A 26,257-nucleotide genomic window follows, 5' to 3' on the forward strand; every position below is an offset into this window, starting at 1 on the left:
GGTAGAGAGAGAGGAGGGGAGGGGAGGGGAGAGGTGGGGAGGGGGGAGGGTGGAGGATGGGAAAGGCAGCGGAGCACAACAGACACTAGGATGGCAATTTGTAAATCAATGGATGTGTAACTGATGTGATTCTGCAATCTGTGTATGGGGTGAAGGTGGGAGTTCATAACCCACTTGAATCAAAGTGTGGAATATGATATGTCAAGAAATTTGTAATGTTTTGAACAACCCACAATAAAAAATTAAAAAAAAAAATGAAAAAATAAAAGTCTATGTTCTTACATAACTTAATTATTTTATGAACTCAATACACAATTAGGGACAATTAATTTTTGTGTGTGGCTTTCTCTATTTATTTATTTATTTATTTCATTTAAGATTATCTTTTTAAAAGACTTTCAGTGCCTAAACACCATGGCAAGGTATATCCAAAGGCATTACTTCATCCTATCTCCTTCCTCTCCTTTTAGGTGAATATTTATAAAAATATTTGGTTAATCCTTCCAGTGTTTGTTATTTTTTAACAAAAGAAGTGTGCACATATATTTCTATCTTTCCGCTTTCTTTTACTATTTAAACAGGCCTCTTGTGAAACATTTTATTCATTTGACTTTCTTCATGTCAATGTGTAGATATGTATCCTTGCTTCTTTTTCCTGGCTGCACAGTATTTTTCCAGATGGCTGTAACATGCTTTATTCCTACTGGTAGGTGTTTGTATTGTTTCCAAATGCTAAAGACAAAACCATAGTGAGAAAATTATTTGAGTATTTTCTACAGTTTCTTTGAAGTAGATTTTGAAAAGTGGGATTGCTGAGTCAATTGTTACAAACTATCATCAATTTTCCCTTCTTCTGAACTCTACTATTTTGCTATCCTACTGGCAATGTATCAGAGGGCTTGATTGCTTGCCATTTTCCTATATCTTTGTTTAGATTGTCAAAATTTGGGGTGTTGGAAAATTCCAGAATAGTGAAATAATCTATACATATTTTGATTTATGTTTATTTTTATCTTTTCTTACCTGAGCATTTTTTCCCAGTCTTTTCCTGTTTTCCTTTCTGAATATTGTTTTTCTTTTCCTTGAGTCTTTAGAAGCTCTTAAGTTGTACAGAGATTAACGCTTTGATATTGTGTGTTTTAAATATACTTTACAAATGTAAAATTTGTATTATTTATAGTGTTTTGTGATACAAAATATTCTGGTTTTACCTGATTTAATTAATTTTTTGTTACTTTTTAATTCTTAAGTATGAATGTTTTTCTCAATCTGTGTTTTCATATTTTTTCTAGTAGTTGAATGGTTTCTTTTCATTAAAAGTTTATATATTTATATCTTGGGTATTTATCTTGTATACAATCATACAGTTTATTTTTCAAATGACTATTTAAGATGTCACAGTGTCATTTAGTAAGTTTACCTTTCCCTAGTCAATTACTCCCCAGACTTATTTTATGCTAATTTTACTTATGTATTTGTTATTTTAAGGATTGTTTCCATTACATTTGTCTATTTATTCCTATATTAATACTCACTCCTTATGTACATAGATCTTTTAATACATATTCATATATGATGAGATGTTCTCACTCTCACTTTTACAAATTTTTTCCAGTAAATTTACTTAAGGAATTTTCCATTTATAATTTAGAACTCACCCAACTAGTTCCAGGAAATAAAAACGACCTGCTTGTTTTTTAATCAGATTACAATTATATATTAACTGAAAAGAATTTGGCATAATTTAATGTTGAGTATGGCTGTTAAAAAAAGTCATAGTATCTGTTAAGGACTATTTTGCAAATTTCAGGTTTGGTTGACAATTTTTCTAATATATGTTTTGTATTTTCCTGCTGTTTTAGTGTGTCTTTATTCATTAGTACTTATAATTTGTTAACAGTTGTATATTTAATTTGTAATATTTTAATTTTGACTTTTGCCTTAGTAAGTTCTGTTATAGTGTACAGTTCTTTGTTCATTGATTTCTCTGAATTTTACACATGTGTAAACATATTGTCTGCAAAAAATCAGAATTCTAAGTATTGTTTCCTTACTTTATTTCTCTGATTTGCAATAAGTTTATATTATTTATAAAATTATATTTCCATTTTGGTATACTTACTTTATTTAAAAAAAGAGTTTTAAACATTGGGGATATGTTTGTCTGGTTCTGATTTCTATTGGAGTACTTCCAGAATTCTACCATCAAGTGAGATGTTGGCTCTAAAGCTGAGGATCACGTTTTATCATTTTAAAGATAATTTATTAAGTCCTAATTAGTCAGTCAGGAATAATTATAATTATCCATCAAATACAGTTAAGCATCATGGTGGTCAGGATTTTTTTATTTTTAAATATATTATTATGTTGAATTGATAAATATTAATAGTTTCCTAATATTGAACCATGTGTGTACTAACTGGGATGATCCTACTGGGTCATAACATAAGAATTTCAAATTTAAACTTGGATACTATTTGCTTTTGCTTTATTTATGAATTGGAATACTCATAAATTATAATATAATCTGTTGTATATGTTTGTGATCTTTTCATGTATTTGTGCCAATTTTACAATGTTTATAAAAATGAAGTTGGAGACTGGGCCAGGTAGAGCATGCCTGTAATTCCCAAAGCATGGGAAACTGAGACAGGGGAATCTCGAGTTCAAAGCAAGCCTCAGAGACTCAGTGAGACCCTATGCAACTCAGTGTGATCCTGTTTCTAAATAAAATACAAAATAGGGATGGGGGTGTGGCTCAGTGTTTGAGTGCCTCTGAGTTCAATCCCTTGAAATTTTGGCAAAATTTCTGTGTGAAGTCATTTGGGTTTTTGGCATTTTGTGTTGGTGTTTGTGTGTCTGCAGGGGTTCGGTGACACCTTATTTGTAAAATGTTTTACAAAATTCTTCTTTTCATATTTTTTTAAAAAGGTTTGTTTTATTATGTGTTTACTATGTCAATTCTTTATTCTCTTTTCTCTCCCACTGAAAAAAAATAGGTTTACTAGTTGTCATATTTTCTTGTTTTTCTTCTGAAACATGCTACTTTGGGATTTATAATTTCTATTTTTTAGAAAAAACTCATTAATACATGCTTTATTTCTTTAGCAATTGATTTTTATTTTACATAGTCTTGTTTTTGTCACATTTCCTTTAGTTTTAGTTATGTAGTTAATATTTTATTTTCACAATGTATGTAATGTGTAATTAAGGTTATGGATATTTCTCTGAGCACTGCCTTAGCTTAATCCTTTATATTCTGGTGTAATGATTTTCTTGAAAATTTATAATTTCACTTTCATTTATCCCATATTAAAATATTATATGGATTCTATCTACATAGAAATCTTATTTTTTTTATCAAATTTTAGTTTTATATTATGGTAGTTGGTGAATGATACTATATTTGCTTTTCAAATTTTTCTAATTTACAAAGAATTTATTTGTAATAAAGTTTACCATCATCTTGCACATGTTCTGTGTACTCTTGAAACTCATATTCTTGAACATCAATTTATGAAAATGAGCTTTTTTTTACTTCAATATAACTACTTTAAAGTAAATTTTTGCCTCTACTATTAATATAATGTTCAATATTTACCTATAAGTTCTTAAGGACCAAGTTGTATAGAGCTCTTTTATCAGTTTTTGTTTGCTTATTGTTTTCTTTTAGCCACCTCAAGATAAGATAGGTGTATTAAAGTCTCAAATATTAGCAGTGCACATCTATTGTCCCTGAATTTTCTGCTCTATGAAAAGTGTTATTAAAGCAGTTTCTCAGGTCTCAAGGAAATGCACACTTAGAACTTTTCTTTTTCCTCATTTAATAATTTTTGGCCTGAATTCTATAAGATCTCAGGTCAGAATTATGAGCTTTGTTTCCTTTTTATTTAGATTTTCCTTTTAATTTTAATCTTTCTGAGACATCCTTCCTGCATTAGTGATAGAACTGTGTTAGGAGTTCTTGGATCCACACAACCCTGTGGTGTGTATTTGTTTTGGAATTATCTCAAAATGTGGCATAAGGGTGAATTTTTCTCATATTCAATGGTCATCCAATTTCCACACTATTTGGTCCTTTACTAGTAATGAATGATTGTTGGGGCTTTTTGTTTCTGTAGCTTTTTATATATATACATCCTTTCACACTCTGAAGCTTCCACCCCAAAACTGTTCATTGTGCACATGAACTAATGCTGTCACAGTTAGACTCACTTATTTCATATTCTTGACAATTTTTCTTTGGCTATTCTATTTGGTATGTTTGACTTCTAGCGTGCATGTTAGGGTCCGCATACAAAACTGGGAATGTAATTTTCATGAATGTTTGTTGACATCTTACTCTGACATGGATTGACCTCATCTCTTATAGAGACACAGATGCTCTTAGAACTGGCTTTATCACCTGAGCTATGTCATTTTACAAGTGGTACCTTTTGTAAGATAGAGGGGAAATGTTAACTACTCAAATAGATGATCTTATTTGGCCTTTTATAAACTAGCTTGTCAATATGTATATGGGCATAATGCCAGTGGAACAGATGGGCTCCCAAGAGAGAGAAGCAAGCTTGACAATTACATGCAAGATGAATATCCAATAGTATAAAGTCTAAGGATTGTGAGTTCTTCTTATCTAACTTAAGTGACATGGATATTTTTTGTTAACATTTGAACACTGAAAAATGTAGCTGAATTGTAACATACTTTAAGTTTCACAATTGAGAATTCATTGCCAGTATCTACATTTTTCATGGAGTTTACTGATTTCCATAGAGCTTATTAATGTGCTATATTTTAATACATCATATGGAAGGAACTTCTGAATTCTTTCATATATTTTCTAACTATATATATGAATAAATAGTTTCTGTACACTTTAAAGGTGAAATTGAAAACTTCTGTTTCTTCATGTTTCTGTTTTGACTGGTTGTTCAGTGGTAAAATATTTCTGGATTTATACAGTTCCACACAACTCTACCTAAGTTCATTTTGTAAAATCTTAATTTGCTTTTGTGCCATATGAAAGTTAGGTAAGTTTTACTACATGAGGATTTCAGCAAAATCCAGAGAAATTATTCTGCAAATTTATATTTATACTTATGTACTTAGTGTGTATTTAAAACTTTTAACATCCCTGCCTCTTTCTAGGTATTTGGAAATATTCATAATTTTTTTAAAAAATTACAAAAGTTTTTGCCTTCTAAGCATGCTCATTCATTAGCAGATAAATGAAATAGTGGTTTTATGTGGAAATGGAAATAATTTGAACTATTATTAATGCAGGAGAGGAGTCACTCACCATTTTTGTGGACAAGCGGAAGCTGAGCAAGCGATCGGAAGGAAGCGATACCAGCACCAACAGCTCTTCTGTCACCCTGGAGACCCTCCATCAACTTGCTGCTTCCTACTTCATTGACAGGGACAGCACTCTTCGGAGACTTCACCACATTCAAATTGCATCCACTGCCATAAAGGTATGAATGAGTTCATTCTAGCTTTGTCTTATTCCTTTTTTCATCCATCTCCAAAATGCATTTCTAAATATTTGATTAAATCGCTGTTTTAAACAATCACATTACAAAAATATATTTGCTTTTCCTTTTGGTCCAAATTATGTAATATATTTAAGATGAAATCATATGCACTTTGACATAATTTCTTCCTTCATTATTGAGTCCTGGTTTTTCATGCTCAAGAATAATTGAAATAAATATATTTGAATTTTCTAAGCTTACCCTGAGGTACACAGACTCATTCACAAAGTATATTTGGAAACACATTTATTGTAATGATATCATTTTTTTGTATTTTTATGGATTTTAATATTTAAAAAGATGGGATTTATTAGGCCCAAAGTTGTCAATGGCAAAAAATAACATCAGGAAATCCTGGAAGATGTTTTTGAGATACAGTCAAGAAATTAAGTATTTGGTTGTAAATTTCTAAAAGTAAAATATATTAAGAAATTAAGTATTTGGTTGTAAATTTCTAAAAGTAAAAAAACGAGTCACTAATGCCATGTGCTTACAAAACTCATTTGACTTTATGTATACTAAAGCTACATTTACTAAATGTGAAAAAGGGGAAAATAACTATAGATCTAAGTTTGAAACAAACAAATAACAAAAAAAAAAAAAAAAGATGAGAGGCAGAAGGGAAGATAGAGGAAAGGGAAGAGAGAAACAGAGAAGGGAATGTGTGGTCTCTCAAACTGGAACCATAAATTTTTAAATATTAAAAAAAAAACATTTATCTGGAAGTTTAGGTCAAATGTTATTTTGTGTAGCCAATAGTCATTGTTAAAACTAAGCAAGACCCAGCACAGTGTGATCATAGACTAAGATAACAATGGCAAAATAAAATATAAAGAGCATTCCTAAGCTCTTCAAATCTAACATTTTATAGTTAATGCTAAAAGCAGACCTTAAATAGAACATTTTGTTTTTTTTTAAGTTAAAATTAATGTATGCATACTTTTCTCAGTTGGTTGAAAAGTTGTTTCAATATCTTCAAAAAGATACACACTGAAGTATAACTTTTGTCCTGGATATACTGGAAAAGTTGTTATGGAAACATCTTTAGCTTAAGGGTTATACAAACAATAATTCAAAATTCTGACATGTGTGTCTTCAATATTACTAGTAGACAGGGCTGGGGAAAAGATTTCTGTGAGTGTAAATTACACAATATACTTAGTCTGCTTCTGACTCTAGGACTTTGTTGTACTGAGCAACCAAGTACATAAATAATATTTATGCTGTATAGATAAAAATATAACCAGCACAAATTTGGGTGTCTTAGTTAATTTAAAAATGTTGTAAGGTAGGATATTGTTAGAGATATTTAGCTTGAGGATGCTGAGAAGAAATAGACTTTCTCAGAAATCAATTTTAATGATATTAAAGTAACTTAAACTGTATTTTCTAATAGAAGAAAGCATTGTTGTAAGTGCAGTTTATTATATAGTTATTGATTTCTTTATTCAACACCAAGTAGAATTATAGAATAGAGTTTCTATACTAATACTAAGCAAGAAATATCCATGCACATTTCATGTCTAAACTTATGATTTGCAAAGGCACATTTTAAGGAGGCATGTTATTGCATAAAAGCATTGTTCTTAGACACTGGTGACACAACTGGTGGTAGGAATTCATAGAGTTGATGCTCTACTTTGTAGAAATGAGCCTCCTAAGGGAAAGGACTTTAATAGGAAGTGTATTATTAGGAGCAGCTCTGAAAAAAGACAAAGGAGTATCTTGGAAAGGGAGTCAACAGCCTTACCTTGACAGGCACCAAAGAATGCCCTTTCTCTACTAACTGTGGAAATGAGATCCTAGGCATTCAGAGGAGGTATCTGAAGGTGTGTATTGAGTGCTGTGGATGGCAAGAAAGGAGGTGAGGTGGGCTTTAAATCAGGGGGAAGAAACAGAACAGAATGGGAATGATGTGGTGAGAAGTTCTTAACAGAGGTTCATATTTGTCTTTAATGGAGGAAAACAGGAAATGAGATGTGTGCTAGCTGGCAACAACTTGGCTATGAATATAGGCATGAAAGTGCTCAGGTGGAAAAGGGTGAGGAAGTGGTAATGGGATGGACAAGAGGTCACTAGATCTCTATGGATTTAATTTAGGTGTGAAGGGAATTCCTTTCTGAGACAGTTGTAATCACCAGACAGAACAGTTGACTGATGATCCTCCAGGTCAGGTTTAGCTGCAATCTGAGTTAACCTGAAGCATCCTAGAGAAGACCTCTTGCTGGTGTGCTGTGTTAAAGGAGCAGCAGAGTTGACTGGTGTGCTCCCACACTGCAGGTTTACACATCTCTTAATCTATGTGCACACTCATGTTTGTGTGTTTTTCTAGGGAGAATATATTTCCTTTTCTTTAAGGGGTAAATTAGCAAATATACCTCTACACAAATATATGATTTGCTATTTTAAAATTCTAACATTCCAAGTGATTCAATATAATTTAACAGGATATAAAGGACCAAGAAGGTGTGGAAGCAGGGGCCATGCTGAATCCAAGGGCATCCCACTAAGAAAATTCTTCACAGTCAAATAAATAATCCAATGCAAAGTACCTAAGCAGTGTCTCTGAAACCTAGAACTGAATTCCATTATGTAATCCCTAAAGGCTCAATTTATTGCCTTTATATTTTAAAGAATCAATCTAAGTGTAGCAAGATCCACAATTTCTTTCATTTGGTGATTTAATTTGCATTATTTACTGCCATGTAGTGGACATTTAATTTCTTGAATAAATGTGAATGATTTTGTCCCTTGATTCACAGAATTCAAGAGACCAAGTATTGCTAAAAAATAGAGTCAAATATAATTGTTTCCAGACAACAGCAAAAATATAATCAAATCTGCAAAATCATGCAAGCATTTATCATGTGCATTCTTGCAAAATGTAAAATAGTTGGGCAATTAGTGTTAATTATGAACAAGTTTCTAAGAAATGGAATAGAGCACTTTGTTGTCTTTATTGCTCATAATTATGAAAGTAGATGTGAATCGAGGCTCAATAACACATCTATAAATTAGAAAACAGAGGCTCAAATACCCATGTAACTTAATTAATTGTCACACTAGGGCAATTATTGACATATATTTATAATATTATTTCTCAATATTATTTATAGTCTAGTAGCATGTCAAATATAATTTATAGAATTGAATATTATTTCTAGAAGATTCAATTCAATGGATTCAGGTTATCTAAATACATCTTACTAATTTATAGTTTATCTTGAGATAGCCTAATAAACTTTTATATAATTGACAATAATGAGAAAGTTAAAATATATTTTATATGGGGGAAAATTGAATATGTCACCTGACTTCAAGTATAGCATAAGCATTTTTAAAAAGTGTTTCCACAATGCATTATGTTTTTAAAATTCTGCAATGAGTAAAATTAAATTATTTTAACTCTTTAAAAAGTTTTAAAATAGTAATTTTTATTTTTCTTAAATAATTACTGATAACATTCACTGTGCTGCCAGTTTTTTTTAACATAGGAAAAAAAATCAGATTTTTTTAAATAACACTATTTTAAAAATTTTGATAAAAATATCTAGGAAAAAGTAGAAACAATACTAAAATTAACTTTGCAAGACAATACTCTAGTTTAAGAAAATACATTTTCAAATAATATACACACACACAATGTGACATTTTGATATATGTTGTGAAATGGGTACTACAGTTAAGCAAATTAACATATCCATAATCTCATTATTGCACATAGTTTTACAACTAGGGAAAGCCCGTAAATCTATTGTTTTTGCAAATTTCATTGGTACTTCACAATATTATTAACTAGAGTCTTCATGGTGTTTATTATAGCTATATTTTTTCATCTTTCATAGCTGCAAATTTATACTTTTTGAACCACACCTTTCTTTCCCCCAAACCAACTGTCCCTCTATTCTGTTTGTCTGTATCAACTATTTTTTAAAGATTATATATGAGAGAGAACATGCAGTATATTTTTCTTTTGTCTGGCATATTTCACTAAGAATGAAGTCTCTAGATTTATCAATGTTGTCACAAAGACAGGGTTTTCTTCTTTTTTCAAAGCTGAATAACATTCCATTGTAGACACATCCACCCATGTATGTGCAATGTATATGTATATATGACAATTTCTTTATGTATTTATCCATGAACAAGATAGTTATGTTGTATCCTTACCTTAGCTATTATGAGTAGTGCTGTAATAAACATGGGAGCACAGATATTTCTGTAATATTCTGATTTCATTCTTTTGGTTATGTACCCAGAAACAAAATTGCTGAATCAGACGATAGTTCTATATTTAATTTGTTGAAAAGTCTCCATAATCTTCCATGATGGCTATACCAGTTTATAATCCCCCTAATTGTATATAACATTGCTTTTCTCAACAACCTGGTCAATACCTGTTATCTCTTGATTTTTTTTAATACCAAATGCCCTTAGGACTTTAAAAAATAATTTATCTCTAATATAAATTTAAGTATCCAATTACTTTGCAGAATAAATAAGACTTAACAAACTGGAAACCTTTGATAAATTTGACTGAAAGTTTTTCTAACTTTTTTATATACACATGCTTACCTGTTTCAATGTCTTGGAAAGAAAAGGATATTATTTCTCTCCAATTAATGCATGTAAATATAGGGTCATTATTAAATTCTTAAAAATACTGCTTTTAGGTATTTGTTCTTTAATCCCTTCTTTGCTTTTTTTTTTCCACAGTTCTAAATTCTAGAGAGGAAAAGCAGAATCTATTTTTTTATTTGTGTTTTGTTTCTAATCAAAGTGGTTTACATATAATAGCTATGAAATGGTAGCTTCTTTGCTCTTTGCAATAAATCATAGGTAGAGAAATCATGGGAAAAGATAAAAACTGGATGATATAATTTCTAGTTTTTCACATCAGGCGTTATTGCACTCAGTTTCTTCCAGCTCTGTTCTAATTAAACCTGTTGTCTCCTTGGAAGGAAACTATATACTCATTGAGGCCATCACATATCTCAGTTATCAATCTATCAAAGATCAAAGCATTATTTCTGATGTTTTCTATGTTGTAATTGGGTGATAATTATATTTTTTCCATTTCTAGAGAATATTTGAAGTAAGTTTCTTAAAATAAAAAATTAAGGCAAATAATTGACACTAAAGCAAAAACCTCTCTGAATAGACATATCTCCTTCTATGCAAGGGTAAGCTAACAAATAGGATTCACTTCTATCTCACAATTGAAAGATATATAGGTTTCCATAATAAAAATGTATTTATAAAATAAAATTCATGTTATTTTGGGTCCAGAGTCCAGAGCTAAGCGTGGCTTAACTACTTCCTCCAATCAGTGCCACCAGAGCTGTTTCCACTTTGGTCCCAACTTGGGAAGGATTCATTTCCATATTTGTGTTGTGAATAGCATTGATTTCCCTGCAGGTTTCCACACTGAGGGTCTTAATTTCCTGAGGACTGTTGGTGGGAAGTAACCTTTAAATTTTTGCCAAATGGCTGTCTCCATAATTTATACCAGTTAGTTTCTTTCTTCAATTTCATCAGAGAAAAGAGTCTATTAGCAAGATATTACAATCTCATATGTTATCAACACATATACATAATCACATACATCAATCACTTTTCTGTTGCTCACATACTGTTGCTAAAACAAGCCTAAGATCTCAGTGACAATGGGAGAGAATGATATGGGATGTGCATCCTCTGAGGAATGCATCATGGGACCAACTTAGAAGCCATATGCTAAAGATAAAATAAAGAAGACTTTAAAACCACTAAAAACTCTCAGAAAACACTAAAAAAGTGGACAAACAACCCCAAGCATGAGAAAAATTTATCAAGTTACAGCATAGCATATTGTAGTCAAATAAAGCCAAACCAATATGAGGGGAAATAAGTTAATTTTAATTAGCTATCACCAATTTTCCTGTTTGGAGTTCATTGTATAGTCTAAATGCTTCAAAAAAAAAAAAAAGAAAATATATTCAAATGTGCACAAAAACTATAAAAATTTCAACAGCAAATGCCAGGCATTTGCAGGTAAATGGGTGGAGTTTGAGAAGATTATGCTAAGTGAAATTAGCCAATCCCAAATAACCAAATGCTGAATGTTTTCTTTGATATAAGGAAGCTGATTCATACTGGGATAGGGAGACAGAGCATGGGAGGAATAGACAAACTCTAGATAGGGCAGAGAGGTAGGAGGGGAAGGGAGGAGGCATGTGGTTATAAATGATATGGAACATGATGATCATTATTATCCAAAGTACATGTATGAAGACACAAATTGGTGTGAATATACTTTGTATACAACCAGAGATATAAAAAATTGTGCTCTATATGTGTAATAAGAATTGTAATGCATTCCAATGTCATATGTAAATTTAAAACAAATAAATAAATAAATAAATAGAATTTCAACAGCAGGCCTGAAGTAAGAAAAAGGCAGGAGAGGTTTACGCTTTCTTTGTTTCCCTAAGAAGAAAACTGATACTAGGTCTATATAAGGAAATAAAGAAAACTGGGAAGTATACCTACATAGATAATTGTATTGTTATCATGAGTAATTCAGACTCTTTAAAAGAGAATCAACTCTTTAAAACAAAACCAATCAATGTATAATAAGATTTATAACACATGTAGAAAGAAGAAAACAATATTCCAAATGTAGCATGAAGACTTAGAGGAGGAACTGGAGGAATACATTGGTAGGGTCTCATATTATCAATGAGATGGTATAATATCATTTGAAAGTGGGCTCATGAGAATGAATACCATGAATCTTAACCAACCAGTAAAATACCAAAGTTATAATTAATAAGACAAAAGTGTGGTGATAGAATTATATTTTAAAAATACAAGACAAAACAAGATAATTGGAAAAGAAGAGCAAATGAGAAAAATGTAAAATAAATGTAAGTACATGGAACCAAATCTTACCATATCAATATTCACATGAAATACAAATAGTGTAAATGTCCTATTAAAAGACACAGATTGCTACACTGGATTAAAAATATTAGAAAATTCATACTTAATCTTGCCTAAAAGGAAATCTCTTGAAATGTAAAAAAGAGGTTAAAAGTAAATGGATGGGAGTAGATATATTATACTGACACATATGGCCATTTCACATAAGGAAACTAGGTTTCAGAAAAGATTACTACCCAGGTAAAGTTGCTTCATAAAGATAAACTAGTCAATCCACAGGGAATCGTAGTCCTAAATATTTATGCTATCAATAGGAGAACTTCAACACATATGAAGCTTCCAGCTCTACTGCCGAGAGCAAAAAGTAACAAGATCGAGAGAAATGTTATTAATAACAGATATTTTAACAGTATTATCTTAATCATTGCCAAACCAAAAGACAAAAAATCAGCAAGAATATAATAGAATTAAACAAAAGTTTCATTCAAATCACATAAAACAAATATTAGTACCAGAAAGGTATACAGAGACATCATCAAATATTTAAACTAAATAATACACTTCTAAAATGTCCATAGATCACACAGCAAATCAAAAGGAGTATGAAATGTCATGAAATCATGAAGTACAACATAAATAAAAATCTTTCCAATGTTTCCCAAACAGTATATAATGGGAAATTTGTAGCAAACAATATTTGTATTAGGAAAAAGTAATAAAAGGAAAAGATGATCAAATTAAAAATCTGAAGCAAGCAATCAAAAAAAATCAAAATGGAATAAATGATATTTTTGATGGTATCCATGGTCACTCTACTGCTGAGCTACATTACCTACCCTTTTTCTTCTTATTAATTTTGTTTTGAGACAAATTCTCACTGAATTACCCAGGTGGCCTCAAACTTGTCATCCTCCTGCCTCAGACTCCTGTGTAGCTGGGATAATAGGCATGTGACACTGCACTTGCTTGGAAATTGACAATTTAGATAACAAAAACCATAGGGAAAAACATCAAAGAAACAAAAGCCTTTTTTAAAAAAAATGAATAAATAAAATTGATAAATATCTAGCCAGAATTATCAAGAAACAAAATAGGGAAGAGACAAATTACCAAAATAAGAAATGAGAGAGATGGCTTACTATAAATGACACAAATATGTAAATATTAATGAGACATACCATGAACAAATTTGTGCTGTTGATTTGAGATCTAGTGGACACAGTACTTGAAAGACCCAAATTTCATAAGCTCATTCAAGACTGAATAACCTGAATTACCATATATTTATTAGACAAATTGATGTTTAGTTAAATACATTTCCTGCAGAGAAAACTTCTTGCCCAGATGGCTTCACTGTTGATTTATAACAAATATTTTAAGGCAGAAATAATATTAATCTACACAAACTCTTCTAAAATGTTCAAGGGAGATGAATGCTACCTATTTATTTTAATCCAGCATTGCATCGATACCAAAATAAGACAAAGATATTACAAGAAATAGAACTACAAATATTGCTATTAATATGAATACAAAGATTCTAAGCAAGATTAAAGCAATTTGAACTTAACAGTATATCCAAATAATTACATACTATTATTTGGGATTTATTCCAAAAGTACAGTTGGAATAACATTAAAAATCAAATAGTATAAATTAACACATCAATAAACTAAAGATAGCATAGATAGATGAGACAGAGTTAAATATATACAGAGATGACAAGTAGAACATTTTCAAGAGACATAAAAACTTTAAACAAAGACATAAAAACTTTAAACAAAATCAAATAGTGTAAATTAACACATCAATAAACTAAAGATAGCATATATAGATGAGACAGAGTTAAATATATACAGAGATGACAAGTAGAACATTTTCAAGAGACATAAAAACTTTAAAACAAATATTCATTTATTTCATTTAAATAAATGAAAACAAGGGAGATAAAGTAAAATTTTCAACCTGAAAATGGACTTTTATGTAAAACCTTGCAGCTATCATCACACTTACTGATGAAAGGTGAATGTTTTTATTCTAAGCTCAGGAATAAGACAAGGATATCTACTACTCCTGCTTTTATTAAATATTATTATTAAGATTTAGCTAGTGCACTCAGGCATGAAAAGAACTAAATCATTCAGATTTCATAAAATAAGTAAAACTGTCTATTCACAGATGACACAAGTGGTTCTGTTGAAAATCCAATGGAGTTTTTAAAAGGTACAAAAGCTAAAAAAGGAAATTTGCCAAGGTTGCAAAGTACAATATAATCTGAAATTGAAATTAAAATTGATTCTCTTTTTATAGCATCAAAACTATTAATATTAAATCATCAGTGATAAATGTGACAAAATATTTCACTGAAAACCATACAAATATTCAATTAAATCTAGTTCATTATTTTTAGTATTTCCATTATTGTATTTTACATGCACGTATCCATGTTTTTATAACATTCTTATTGTATTTTGTAAGTACCAATTCATCTATCAGTATATAGTACACATGTCCAGCCATCTATCATCTATCTGTAGTAGCCCATCCTTCTTGTCCTGCCCCTTTCTATCATAGTTTTATCTTCTGATCACCATTTTCCTGATGATAACAGTTAATCATTGTTTTGTTTTTTTCCCTTGATAGTAAGACTTCACTGTCTCTGGTTCTTTTTGAAGCTCCTTTTGCTTTGGATTTTCAAAAGTTTTACTTTCACATGCTTTGGTGTGGTCTTCTTTTTATTTATCTTTTCTAAAATTCTTACACCTGGTGGTTAATAACTTCTATCACTTTTGAACTATCCTGGAATATTATATTTTCTCCTCTACATTATTCTTCCTCTTCTCTGGAACTGTTAGGCTATTTTACAGGGTGCTTTAAAATCTTGGACTGTTTCACATTGGTGTTCTTTTTTTCTCCTGTTTTTTTTTCAATTTCATTAATTACTCATGATTTGTCTTTTAAATTATTCATTCTCTTTTCTTATCAGTCCAGTCCAATTCAAAACCAATCAAATAAATTCTAATCTCTTATTTTTATCTGAATCTGCTTCTATTGATTTCTTTTGCCTTATACATTAAGTTTGCATTCTTTTTGTCTTTTCACATTTTCTTGTTATGTGTAAAATAAAAGAAAGTCAAAACAAATCCAAAAATATCAGAAAATATTGAAATGAATAGTGTTTACTCTGAAAATGTGTCAGGGCTTCAATGTGTCTGACTTACTTTATCAATATAAGGCTTTAAAGGTTTTGTAATTAGCACTCATAGTTTTCTTTCAACAAGACTCAGGATCTGGCCAGCAGTGAAATTCAAGAGGTAGCCACCTGTTTTACAACACAATTGCCAACTCTGAACCACAGAGAATCCATTTCTGTTTTGTAGTTTGGTTACCAGTCTCTGAGGTTGTGGGAAATTAGCTTTGCTTTACAGTAGTCCTAAATATTTATGCTCTCAATAGAAGAACTTCAACACATATGAACTCTCAGCTCTACTGCTGAAAGCAAAAAGTAACAAGATCGAAAGAAATGTTATTAATAACAGACGTTTTAACAGTCTTCTATTAATCATTGCCAAACCAAAAGACAAAATATCAGCAAGAATGTAATAGACTTAAACAACAGTTTCATTCAAACCACATAAAACAAATATTTGTACCAAAAGGTACCTCCTTTGCTTTTATGGTACTCCTTGCCACCTTGCCACACTGTCTTAGGATTTGAAATGTCAAAGGTCAATGCTGGGTACTTGCTGAAAGCCTAGGATACTTAGTCATCTTTTTCAGCTTTTTGTTCTTTTTTTTTTTTTTTTAACTATTCTGTGTCCTGTACTGATGAAGGCCAAAAGTACCTTATACTGTTTTTCAGTTCATTTGTCTGTCCTAAACTTTCTATTGCCATAGGGCTTGTACATGGATAAGACTCCTGTGCTTTAGAGAATATTTCTTTCAGGTCTTCTGCTTTGTACATAGCTGCTCATATACTTGTTGCCATGAGCCCAGCGAAAGGTAATGGATGCCCACTTTGTGGGTAGGGGTAGGGGCATGCTCACCTTGGGGATGCCTGGTATTTTAATCTACCATATCAATTTAAAAAAATGGCCATTACATTTTATTTCAAGGTCTCCTTTACCTTACCATGGGCAGATTCATACTCCTGCCTCTCTGTTTGCAATGAAAGCCCTTTGTCCATTCCTTCCCATGAAGTCTTCCATCATTTTCTGGATTATAGTTTATTTGCAAAGTCCTTTATTCTCTTTTACTAAAAAAAAAAAAAGAAAAGAAAACAACAAACAAAAACCTTTGCATTTGAATTTTTCTGACTTGTTTTCTTTGTTAGGATGAAAGTAATAGCCTGTTGTGATTTTTAAATTTTATTTTATTTTTACATCCCATTCAGAATTGAAAGTCCTTGTTTTTAAAAGCCTCTGATATTTCATTGCTAATACCCTGCTCTATACCATAATAGTTATGTGCTTTTTCAAGACAGTATATTAGCTTCTTTTCCCATATGAGGTCATGGATACTTCCTGGAGGTAGTAAGAATTCAAGAATTTTATTTATGCTCCTCTGTATTTCTATCATCATTCTCTATTGTCATGCAAGGACTCCAGAATTGTGCATTACCCCACCCTGCAAGAGACTTTAGAAACATTTCAGAAGTTCTATTTCAAGGCCTGATTCAGTCTCAACAGGCTTCAAAACTGTTTTCTCCATATAAAACTTAAATAACTAGCACCCTCCCTTAGGCAAAATATGCTTCTATTAGTGTAACCTGAACAAAAATAGACAAAATTACACATTCTCTAACGGATCCAATCAAGTTTCATCACAGAAGGGGCAAAAGTGAACACTCATAATCCCTTCCTTCAAGGTCCTTTATCAGGTGTCCTTTTGTTTTTGATGGAATGCATTGGACTTGGAGGAAGTTGGGCTAAGAGAGCATCAGCAGGACAATGCCCATAAAATTACTCTCAAAGAAACGTTAGGCGAAAGAAAAGATAGTTTCCTCTCTAATGACACTCAGGGCAGCTTTCTTAGATTGAGTATGGTCAGTGCCTCAAGCTTTTGAAGTTAACTATCTATTGTGAAAATGTTCTTATTCTGATAGTGTTACTGTTTGTTTGACTTGTTAGTACATCATTTTCTCCATAAAAAGCAATTAGATGTTGAGCAAAAGACTCAATGATGATCATGATCACCTACTTTTAAACAGGAAAATAAAGCTATTTGTTTCACTTTATTTTGTTTCAGTCTAAGAATCTGGATTAGGTCACTAAATTCATGTAGATTTTTTTTGGCGTTTAACCTTCATTTAGAGATGAGAGGCAGGACTCAGTAGCCTTGTGTCAGAGGTCTTATATTTCTACTAGAACTCTGGGTGGTTTATTAGAAACAGTGATCTGGAAAAAAGACTCTCACAGGCAATCCTTTAAGTCAATAAACTCTTGAACTCTATTTCTCCCCACATATAAATTAAACTTATGGTTTCTAAAGTAATATCAAAGGAGCAAATGTCAAGTAATAAAACTAGTAAAGGGTCTGACTGTTTTACTAAGCCCATATGCCTGTCTCACATTATGCTTACATTGATCACTCTGGAAGACAAAAACAGAAAACAAAAACTGGCCTACAGACCTCCCAGAGAATCTAGATTATTTGACTTCCCTTCATGCTCTTCATTATATCCTCATTCTGCACCATGTGCCCAGCTGTCTGTGTGTATACGCATTTGTAATGCATGGGTATTTTTCCATGTGACTGGATATTTTGGCAGTATTGTATGTATTAAGAGAGATCTGAATTTTAACTGATACTTCACCAAATTCCTCGATAAGAGCTTCCCCACCCCAATCAAGCTAATTTGATCTATGAACTTCAAACTGCCCAAAAATATTGATGTAAAAACCCATGTGTAGCTGGGCACAATCTGTAATCTCATTCAGGAAGCTAATGCAGGTGGGACTGTGAGTTTCAAGCCAACTGTGGCAACTTTGCAAGGCCCTGTTTCAAAATAAAAAATGAAAAGGGCTGAAGATGTAGCTCAGTGTTAAAGTGTCCCTGGGTTTAATCTAGTACCAAGAAAGAAAAAAAAAGTGTAAAAATGCATATTCGAAATGTTTTAAATACATTTTAAAAACAAAATATAAACAAAAATATAAATTTTCATGAGCATGGATCAAATATTTTGTTGGTTACTCAAAAAGCACTGACTTAATGTTTCAAACATTTTTGTTTTAAAAGAGAATGTAAATGACCTTACAAATAGGGTCACATTCAGAAAATAGAAGCTCTATATTCCTTGAGCTTCTTTTTAATTTAGTCTATTACAGTAAAATGACACAAGAACATTATAATACTTATGGCATGATCTTATGTAAATTGTCATTTAATAATCATTTTAAAAACATCAGCTTTATTTAGATAAGTTGTCTTACAATTCACTTATTTAAAATGTCCATTTCAGTGGTTTTTAGTATGTTTTTACAACCATAACACAGTGACCTTTAGAATTTTCATCACTTTACAAAGAAACCAAGAAAGTTGATCTTGATCCTCTTATCTACCACCCACAGATGCCTAGCCCTAAGTAGCTGTTAATCTATCTTCTGTCTCAATAGATTTTCTTATTCTAAATGTTCATAAGAATGATATCATAAGAATCATATCATACAGGACTATCATGACTGCCCTCTTTCACTTGGCATAATATTTCTTAGGTTCTTCCAATTTGTATATAAATCAGGTACTCTTTGTTTTCCATTTTATGAATGAATAAAATTCCATTGTATGGGTATACTCACATGGATTTTCCATTCATCTATTAATGGACACTTAAGTTATTTCTATTATTTGGCAATATGCGTTATGTAACAATAAACATTTGTGAAAGTTATTTGTGTGGACAAATGTTTTTCCAAAGTTATATACTAAAGAGTTGAAATTATGAGTCAGGTGATTGATCTGTTTTTAATCTTTTGAGGAACTGAGGGATTGCTTCCAAAGTACCTGCCTATTTTGCATTTCCACCCCAATGTCTGAGGATTACAATGTCACCATTGCCTTTCATATGACTATTAGTACCTGACTTGCTTCCTTCTGGTCATATGAATGGCTGTAAAGTGACTTTGATTTGCATTTTCTGCAAATGTAATGATGTTGGGCATCTTTTCATGTGTTTACTGGTCATTTGTGTATCTTCCTTAGAAAATTCCTTTTAAGATCTTCTGTTCATTTCTTAATTTTTATGGTTGAGACCTCTATATATTCTAGATTTGATTACCTTACCAGATATATAAATTTGCAAACATTTTTCTCACATTCTGTGAGTTGCCCTTCAATGTCTTGATTATGTTCTTTAAAGAACATTTTTTTTTTAATTATTGAGTTTACAAGATCTTGAAAATCTACCCTTATATTTTCTTCAAATAGTTATATAATTATAATTTTCACATTTAGATCTTTGATTCACTTTGAGTTAATTTGTATATGTTGTGGTAGAAAAGGGTCCAACTTTGTTCTTTGGCATTTGACTGATCAGTCTTCCTAGTGTAATTATTTGAAAAGACTTGTTTCTATTGAATGATATGACATCCTTGTCAAAATTAGGTGATTATAGATTTATAAGTTTAATTCTGGACTTTAAATTTTATTCCATTGACCTATAAGTATGTTCTTATTTTAATACTAGTTTCTTAATAGCCTTTATTTTGTGGTTAAATTCTAAAGTGAAGAAGTATGAGTCCTTCTTTATCAGGATTGATTTAGTTTTTTGGAACACCTTACAATTCCTATGAAGTAAGCTTGTCAATTTCCACTAAGGTGTAATCTGAGATTCTGATAAGCATTTCAATCATGAGATTAATATGGGGATTATTGCCACTGTAACATGTTAAATCTTTCAATCTTTAACGAAATCTTTAGAGTTTCTTTAATTTTTTTTAAAAATTAATATTTTTTAATATAAAAATTTTTACCTTTTTAAAATTACTTCCTAAGATTTTTATTCTTTTTGATGCTTTATAAATGGGAATTTTTTATAGTTGCATTTTTAGATTGTTCATAGCAATTATGAAAAAATATAAATGGAGTTTTTGTACTAATTTTGTGTCCTGAAACTTGGGAATTTGTTTTAGTTCAATTTATTTTTAGTGATTCTTTGTAAATCTTTCTTTATAAGCTCATGTTTTCTGCAGATAGATAATTTTACTTTTTCCTCTCCAATCAGTATGCCTTTTACTTATTTTTCTTGTCCAATTGCCTTGGCTAGAATCTCGAAAAGAATAATGAATAGACTTGGTAAGAATGAAAATCATTGCTTTGCTCCTGATCTTAGAAATAAATCATCCATTCTGTTTCTATTATGTTTGATAATTTGATATTATTTGTGGGTAAGGTGCTTTTTAATACATAAATGAAGTTTTTCTTCAATTTATAGTTTGGTGAGTCTGTTTATCAAGAAAGGGTGCTACTGCTGGGTTTGTCCAATGCCTTTTCTCTATTGATATGAGCAGGTCACTTTAATTTTTATTCTGTTTATATGATGTGCTGCTACATTAATTGATTTTCAGATGTTGAAGCAACCTTATGCTTACCATAGGATTAGTTTCTCTTTGTTTTTCCATTATCTCATCAACAGAGGAATTTACAACTATTAATTTCTTCTTGTCTTTTACGTTTGCATTTTTACTATATCATATCTCTTTGTAGATTTCTTTGTGCTCATTTTCATATCATTCATTGAGCTTTCTCGATGTATAGGTTACTGTTTTTAATCAAATTTGAGATTTTTTTTGTCATTATACCTTCAGGTTTTTTTCTTCTTTCTCTCCTCTCCTCACTTTCTGTTATTCGTAGTCCATATATGTCGGTATGCTGGATGTCATCTAGTATTTCTCTAAGTCTCTTCGTTTTATTTATTAGTTTTACTCTTTGTTTCTTGGCTTGTATGATATCTATTCACCAATATTTAGTTTCAATGTTTCAAAAGTTAATGTCTACTGCTGAGATTTTAAAAGTTTCTAGTTATATTTTTCAACTACAGAATTTCCATTTAGTTTATAGTTTCTACATATTTATTTGTATTTGATAAGAAATTATTATTATTTCTTCCTTTACTTCTTTAAACTTGCTTTCCTTTATTTCTGTGAAGATTTTTATAATGGCTAATTTGATGTCTTTTTGGTAAAAACTCATACCTACTTGTCTCAGTCAAGTGATTTATATTGCCCCTTCTTTTCTAGTACATGAGTCATAGTTTTCTGTTTCTTATCATTTCTCATTTTTGGTAGGAAATTGAAAATTTTGGATAATATATGTAGCTAGTCTAGGCGCTATTTACCACTGCCTCACCCACTTCCTAGTGATTACTACTGCTATTTGCTTATTTATTTTTTAGTGACTGCTGGACATTTTTAGTGGTGTCTCCCCTTCCCCCCACCCAGAGTAGTAAGCCTGTGGTTTAATCCTCATAGATGTGAAACTTAGCATACACTTGCATACAGTTATCTTGGAATCACAGTGGGCTCATCAGAAGTTTTATTCCTCTTTTTTTTTTCCTGAAACACTCATCTAATGAACTGTAGTTATTATTGATTGTGTGCTCTATTGCTTTCAATCAATCTGTGTCTCCTTTGAAGAGATACTTTGTGTAGTTGATATGAGATATTTGTGCTAATTCTAGGGGAATTCTAGCTTTTTGTTTTATTTACTGGTTCTCTCTTGAAAATGAACTAAACCACAGTTTAATTTGTGTCTTCATAAAATCCATAAAATTCTTCACAATTGCATGTATTACAACCTGTGATGAGATCACCTTTAGTTTAAACTTGTTTCTTTCAATAATGAAGTCAGTTCCTATTGGAAAAAATTAGAGGTTATCTGCATTATTTCATGTTTCTTCCACCATGCAAAAATCTTTAACACAGGGCTGTGCATCTGGGAAGGTAAAAAAGTTTCACTTTGAGATACAGCTCCACTTCAGGACCTGAGTGCCTGGCGGAAGGGGAAAGAAACCTGATGTGAAAAACAGATTTTGCTCCACTTGCTCATGACTACATCTTAACACTTGATACCTTCCAAACTTCCATTGGTGTAGAAATGACAGCATTTAAAATATATATTGTGGAAAGAAATAGATTTTCAAATTCAATAACTGGTCTCCTATTGCAGGATGCTGCTTTCCAAAACCATTAATTTTCACACAGTGTCCTGTAAAAGAGATTTTCTAGAAGCTAAGTACAAAACAAATCTGCCAGGTATATAGGTCAGCCACAGAGGAAAGAACTTCGATAGCATTTATCATCCTCATAATTATGGTGTTTGTATTCTATATAAGGAGGCATTCTGCTCAGAGGCAGACAAGGAGATCAAAAAGAATCATTGCTAATGATTGGTCTAGGAAAATCATTATCCTTAGTGTTGCAAATATTTCCTGTAATCTTAAAACTTTGCAGTTATGAAAACATTTACTCAAATGCTAGGAAAAATGCTCTATTATCAATGGGAAAATTTCAAAAATCTTGAGGTAACAGTCATGAAGCAAACTTTGGGAAGAAAAAGAAAATTAAAAATAGAAAAATCTACTGAAGAAAAATAAAATATTCCCATTGTGAATATATAGAATGCTTCTTACTAGGTAGTAAAATACAAATGCCAGATTATACTGTGCGTTAACTGAAGTTTCAGTTTCATTCATCATATTACAGTCAGAAAACATAGGTAAGATCCTTTCCTAAATTATCATAAAAGTTTATTGTAATAAAGTTCTCTGTCCTGTTATAGCTATATAAGGGGAAATGATATACACCAAGATTAAAATAATGATGAAGTCAAAAGTCAGGGCATGAAGTGAGGATTATAATGTATTGAAGGATTTTTCTTATACATCTTTGAAAGCTTTTGAGGTTTTAGCAACCCCCAATTCTAGACTAGAATACTTTGATATCAGACCTAGTTGGAAATCAGAAAATATGCACAATGCTTGGTCAGGAATTCTTTCGTTGGTTTGTCAGCTTCTTTTTCTTATGACCTTCCAAGATTTCCATTAATGAATCCCTAGTATTTCTGTACCAATTTCACTGCTTATTTTGTCCTTTTTTATTGGTATTCCCACTTGGACTGTCTTAAACAGAATTCATTTTACTCATCCCTGGAAAGTATCTGTATTCAACACCTTTATTCATTTAAAAATGTGCACATTCCTCATCTGAACCATTCAATCACTCCTTCAAATATTTAACAACATGGATTCTAGAGCCAGGATATCTGAGTACAAATCACAGCCGTGCCAGTCAGTAGCCAAGTGCAACATTCATGTCTCCTTTTCTTCATCATCTTCTCTAGAATAAGGGGAAAATGGCTTTGTTGAGGGAACAAAGGAATTAATATTTAAAAAAACTCTTAGAGCAATATTTAGCATGTAAAAGTGATGGAATGTCTTAGTGGTTTCTATACAAAATATTGTTGTAGATCAATTATTTTATTCCAAGAGATAACTTAATTATCTTCTGATGTCTCTACCCAGAGCTTGGTACTAGATAGTTCAATAAATGCTATAAAATTAAATGGATCTAACTCAGCATGAGCAGAATTGGTATGCTAGTAATCAGAGAAGCAGAAACACCAGAGTCTCAGAATACTAAACTGAGTTAAGGGATTACAATGATTGCATGGATGATCAAATAGCTTTGAAAAATTTCATAGGAATCTCCAATAGACCTTTATCTTTCTACATTCTCATATTTCTTCTGCTGAGTAACAGCTCCTCTAATGAAGAAGAGAAAAACTCAACAACCCTTTTTTGAGAGAGCTTACTTTTATTAAGAACACAAAATTGCTATTTTCCTTTATATTTCTTCTGTATATTCTATTTTATGTTCTCCAAAGCATCAAGTTACAGCCCAGCTAAACTAGGAAATCCATCACTGGAACTGATGAAAACCTCTTTGGGAGATTCATCCTTGTCTTTGAAATGCCTGTTAGCACCAAGTGTAGAACATGTAGCATGATGACTAGTAATACTCAGCAAATATTTGTTGCATGTATTTTGTTGAATTTGTGATATATCAGTTCAGTAAGACAGATATTTAGAAGGAAAATCTATGTACAAAGTAACTATTTATTAAATCTCTTTACAATATATCAGATAACCGTTCTATAAAGTGATGTGTGTTCTCTCATTGATTAAATTAGTAGGAATTTAATTCTTTCAAAATTATCATTTCTTTAATCACCACTGTCTGAATATAAGAAAGGCTGAATTGGTTTGCTTACATTTGATAATAGCTCTGGGAAACTGTTATTTGGAATTGGAATATATTTGCATAGTTATGAAATGTCTGTTTTTATGATGTTTTAAAGGATACTGTTAAATATTATCTTAAGTGAAACAGAAATTAATTTTGTACTCTACCTCTTTCACACTGTTGTGATATTGGTGCAACTACTTCTCAACAGATGATAAACAGGTATTGTTAGACATTACATGTTCTTCTCAATTTCTTCCATTGCATTCCTGGAATAGAATTAAGTACTTGAGAAAGAAATTAGTTCTTTATCTCTCTTTCCATCTACACATTTGTACATACCCGGCATTTCAGCATGCCCCACAATATAAGAAAGAGGCAGGTGAGTAGAATAAGGAAGAATTTCAATTCTTGGTTGTGTCCCAGTGTCACTACTTATTGATTATGTGATCTTGCTCTATTAACTATCTTCTCTATGTGTCAGTTTAATCATCTTTAAAAGAAAGATAATGATAGCCCTGTTTAGAACAGTGACTGACTTACTAAGTACTTTATAAATGTTAAATCTATTAATTATACTGATGATTTTAAGTTCAAGTTTAGGCAGATGAGTGTAACAGAAGAACAAGCTCTAAAAAATAAATTTGATTAGAGAGTAGACATAAGTCAGAATTCTATTACTCTTTTAAAAGAAATCAGGTGATTAGAGAGGGCACCAAAAACTAAACTATGATATAGTAATCCTTTCTTTGGTATTTATGAAAATTCACTGAATTAGAGATGGATGCTAGACCTTCTGGTGAATTTATGTACTTCACCCATAATTACTGGAGGGCAAATGGAGACAGTAGTTCTGGAACATTCTAAAATTCAGCTTCCCAAATTTCAAGGAATAAAATGAATTTTAGGGACCCCAAATTTTGACAACTTTCCTTTTGAGTGATCAGTTTCAATTTTTGCCTAGATTTGTGTCATTAAGTATTGATACCACTGGGACTGTTATCTATAGGTCTATTTTTTCCCCTTTGGCTTGCGTTTTATCTATTTAACAAAGAACTTTATTTTTATTATTTAAAGGGGATAAGAGAAAGTTTGATACCTCACCCCAATTCATAGCAGTTTTTATCTGGTTGGGAAAGTGAGGAAAATCTTAGGAAAGTTCCTCTTTTATTGACTTTAATATTTATCAGTTTGTAGAAAAGTGTATTGGAAAAATTGTACAAGGGAATAAATGATCTGAATGCAATTTACCCTTAGTTTTAGCATAAGAGAGGACAATCTCAACATTTGTCCAAGATTATATTACTTAAACAAAGCTAGTTAGTTTGATATCATTAAAAAGTAATTCCAGCCCTGCATGGTGGCTCATTCCTGTAATTTCAGCAACTGGAGAGGCTGAGGGAAGAGGATTACAAATTTGAGGCCAGTCTCAAATTAGAAGCTTAGCAGCTTGAGCTTGTCTCAAAAAATGAAATGATATAAAATAAAATGGCTGGGAATGTAGCCAGTGGTAAAGTATACCTGGTTCAATCCCAGGTACCAAAAAAAAAAAAAAAAAAA

The 26,257-nt window shown here is 31.3% G+C and overlaps 1 protein-coding gene across 3 annotated transcripts in view; it reads left to right on the forward strand.

The window, feature by feature from the left end:
• The window catches only part of Brinp3 (BMP/retinoic acid inducible neural specific 3), a 375,650-nt gene that overhangs the window by 199,418 nt on the left and 149,975 nt on the right, over positions 1-26,257 (forward strand). For all 3 annotated transcript variants that reach the window (XM_015491686.2, XM_048809819.1, XM_048809818.1), the window contains exon 4: positions 5,284-5,474. In XM_015491686.2, coding sequence (XP_015347172.1) covers positions 5,284-5,474 — 191 coding nt within the window. The remainder of the gene's footprint in view (positions 1-5,283; positions 5,475-26,257) is intronic.

This window comes from Marmota marmota, unplaced genomic scaffold, assembly GCF_001458135.2.
Source record: "Marmota marmota marmota unplaced genomic scaffold, marMar, whole genome shotgun sequence".
Taxonomy (NCBI): Eukaryota; Metazoa; Chordata; class Mammalia; order Rodentia; family Sciuridae; genus Marmota; species Marmota marmota.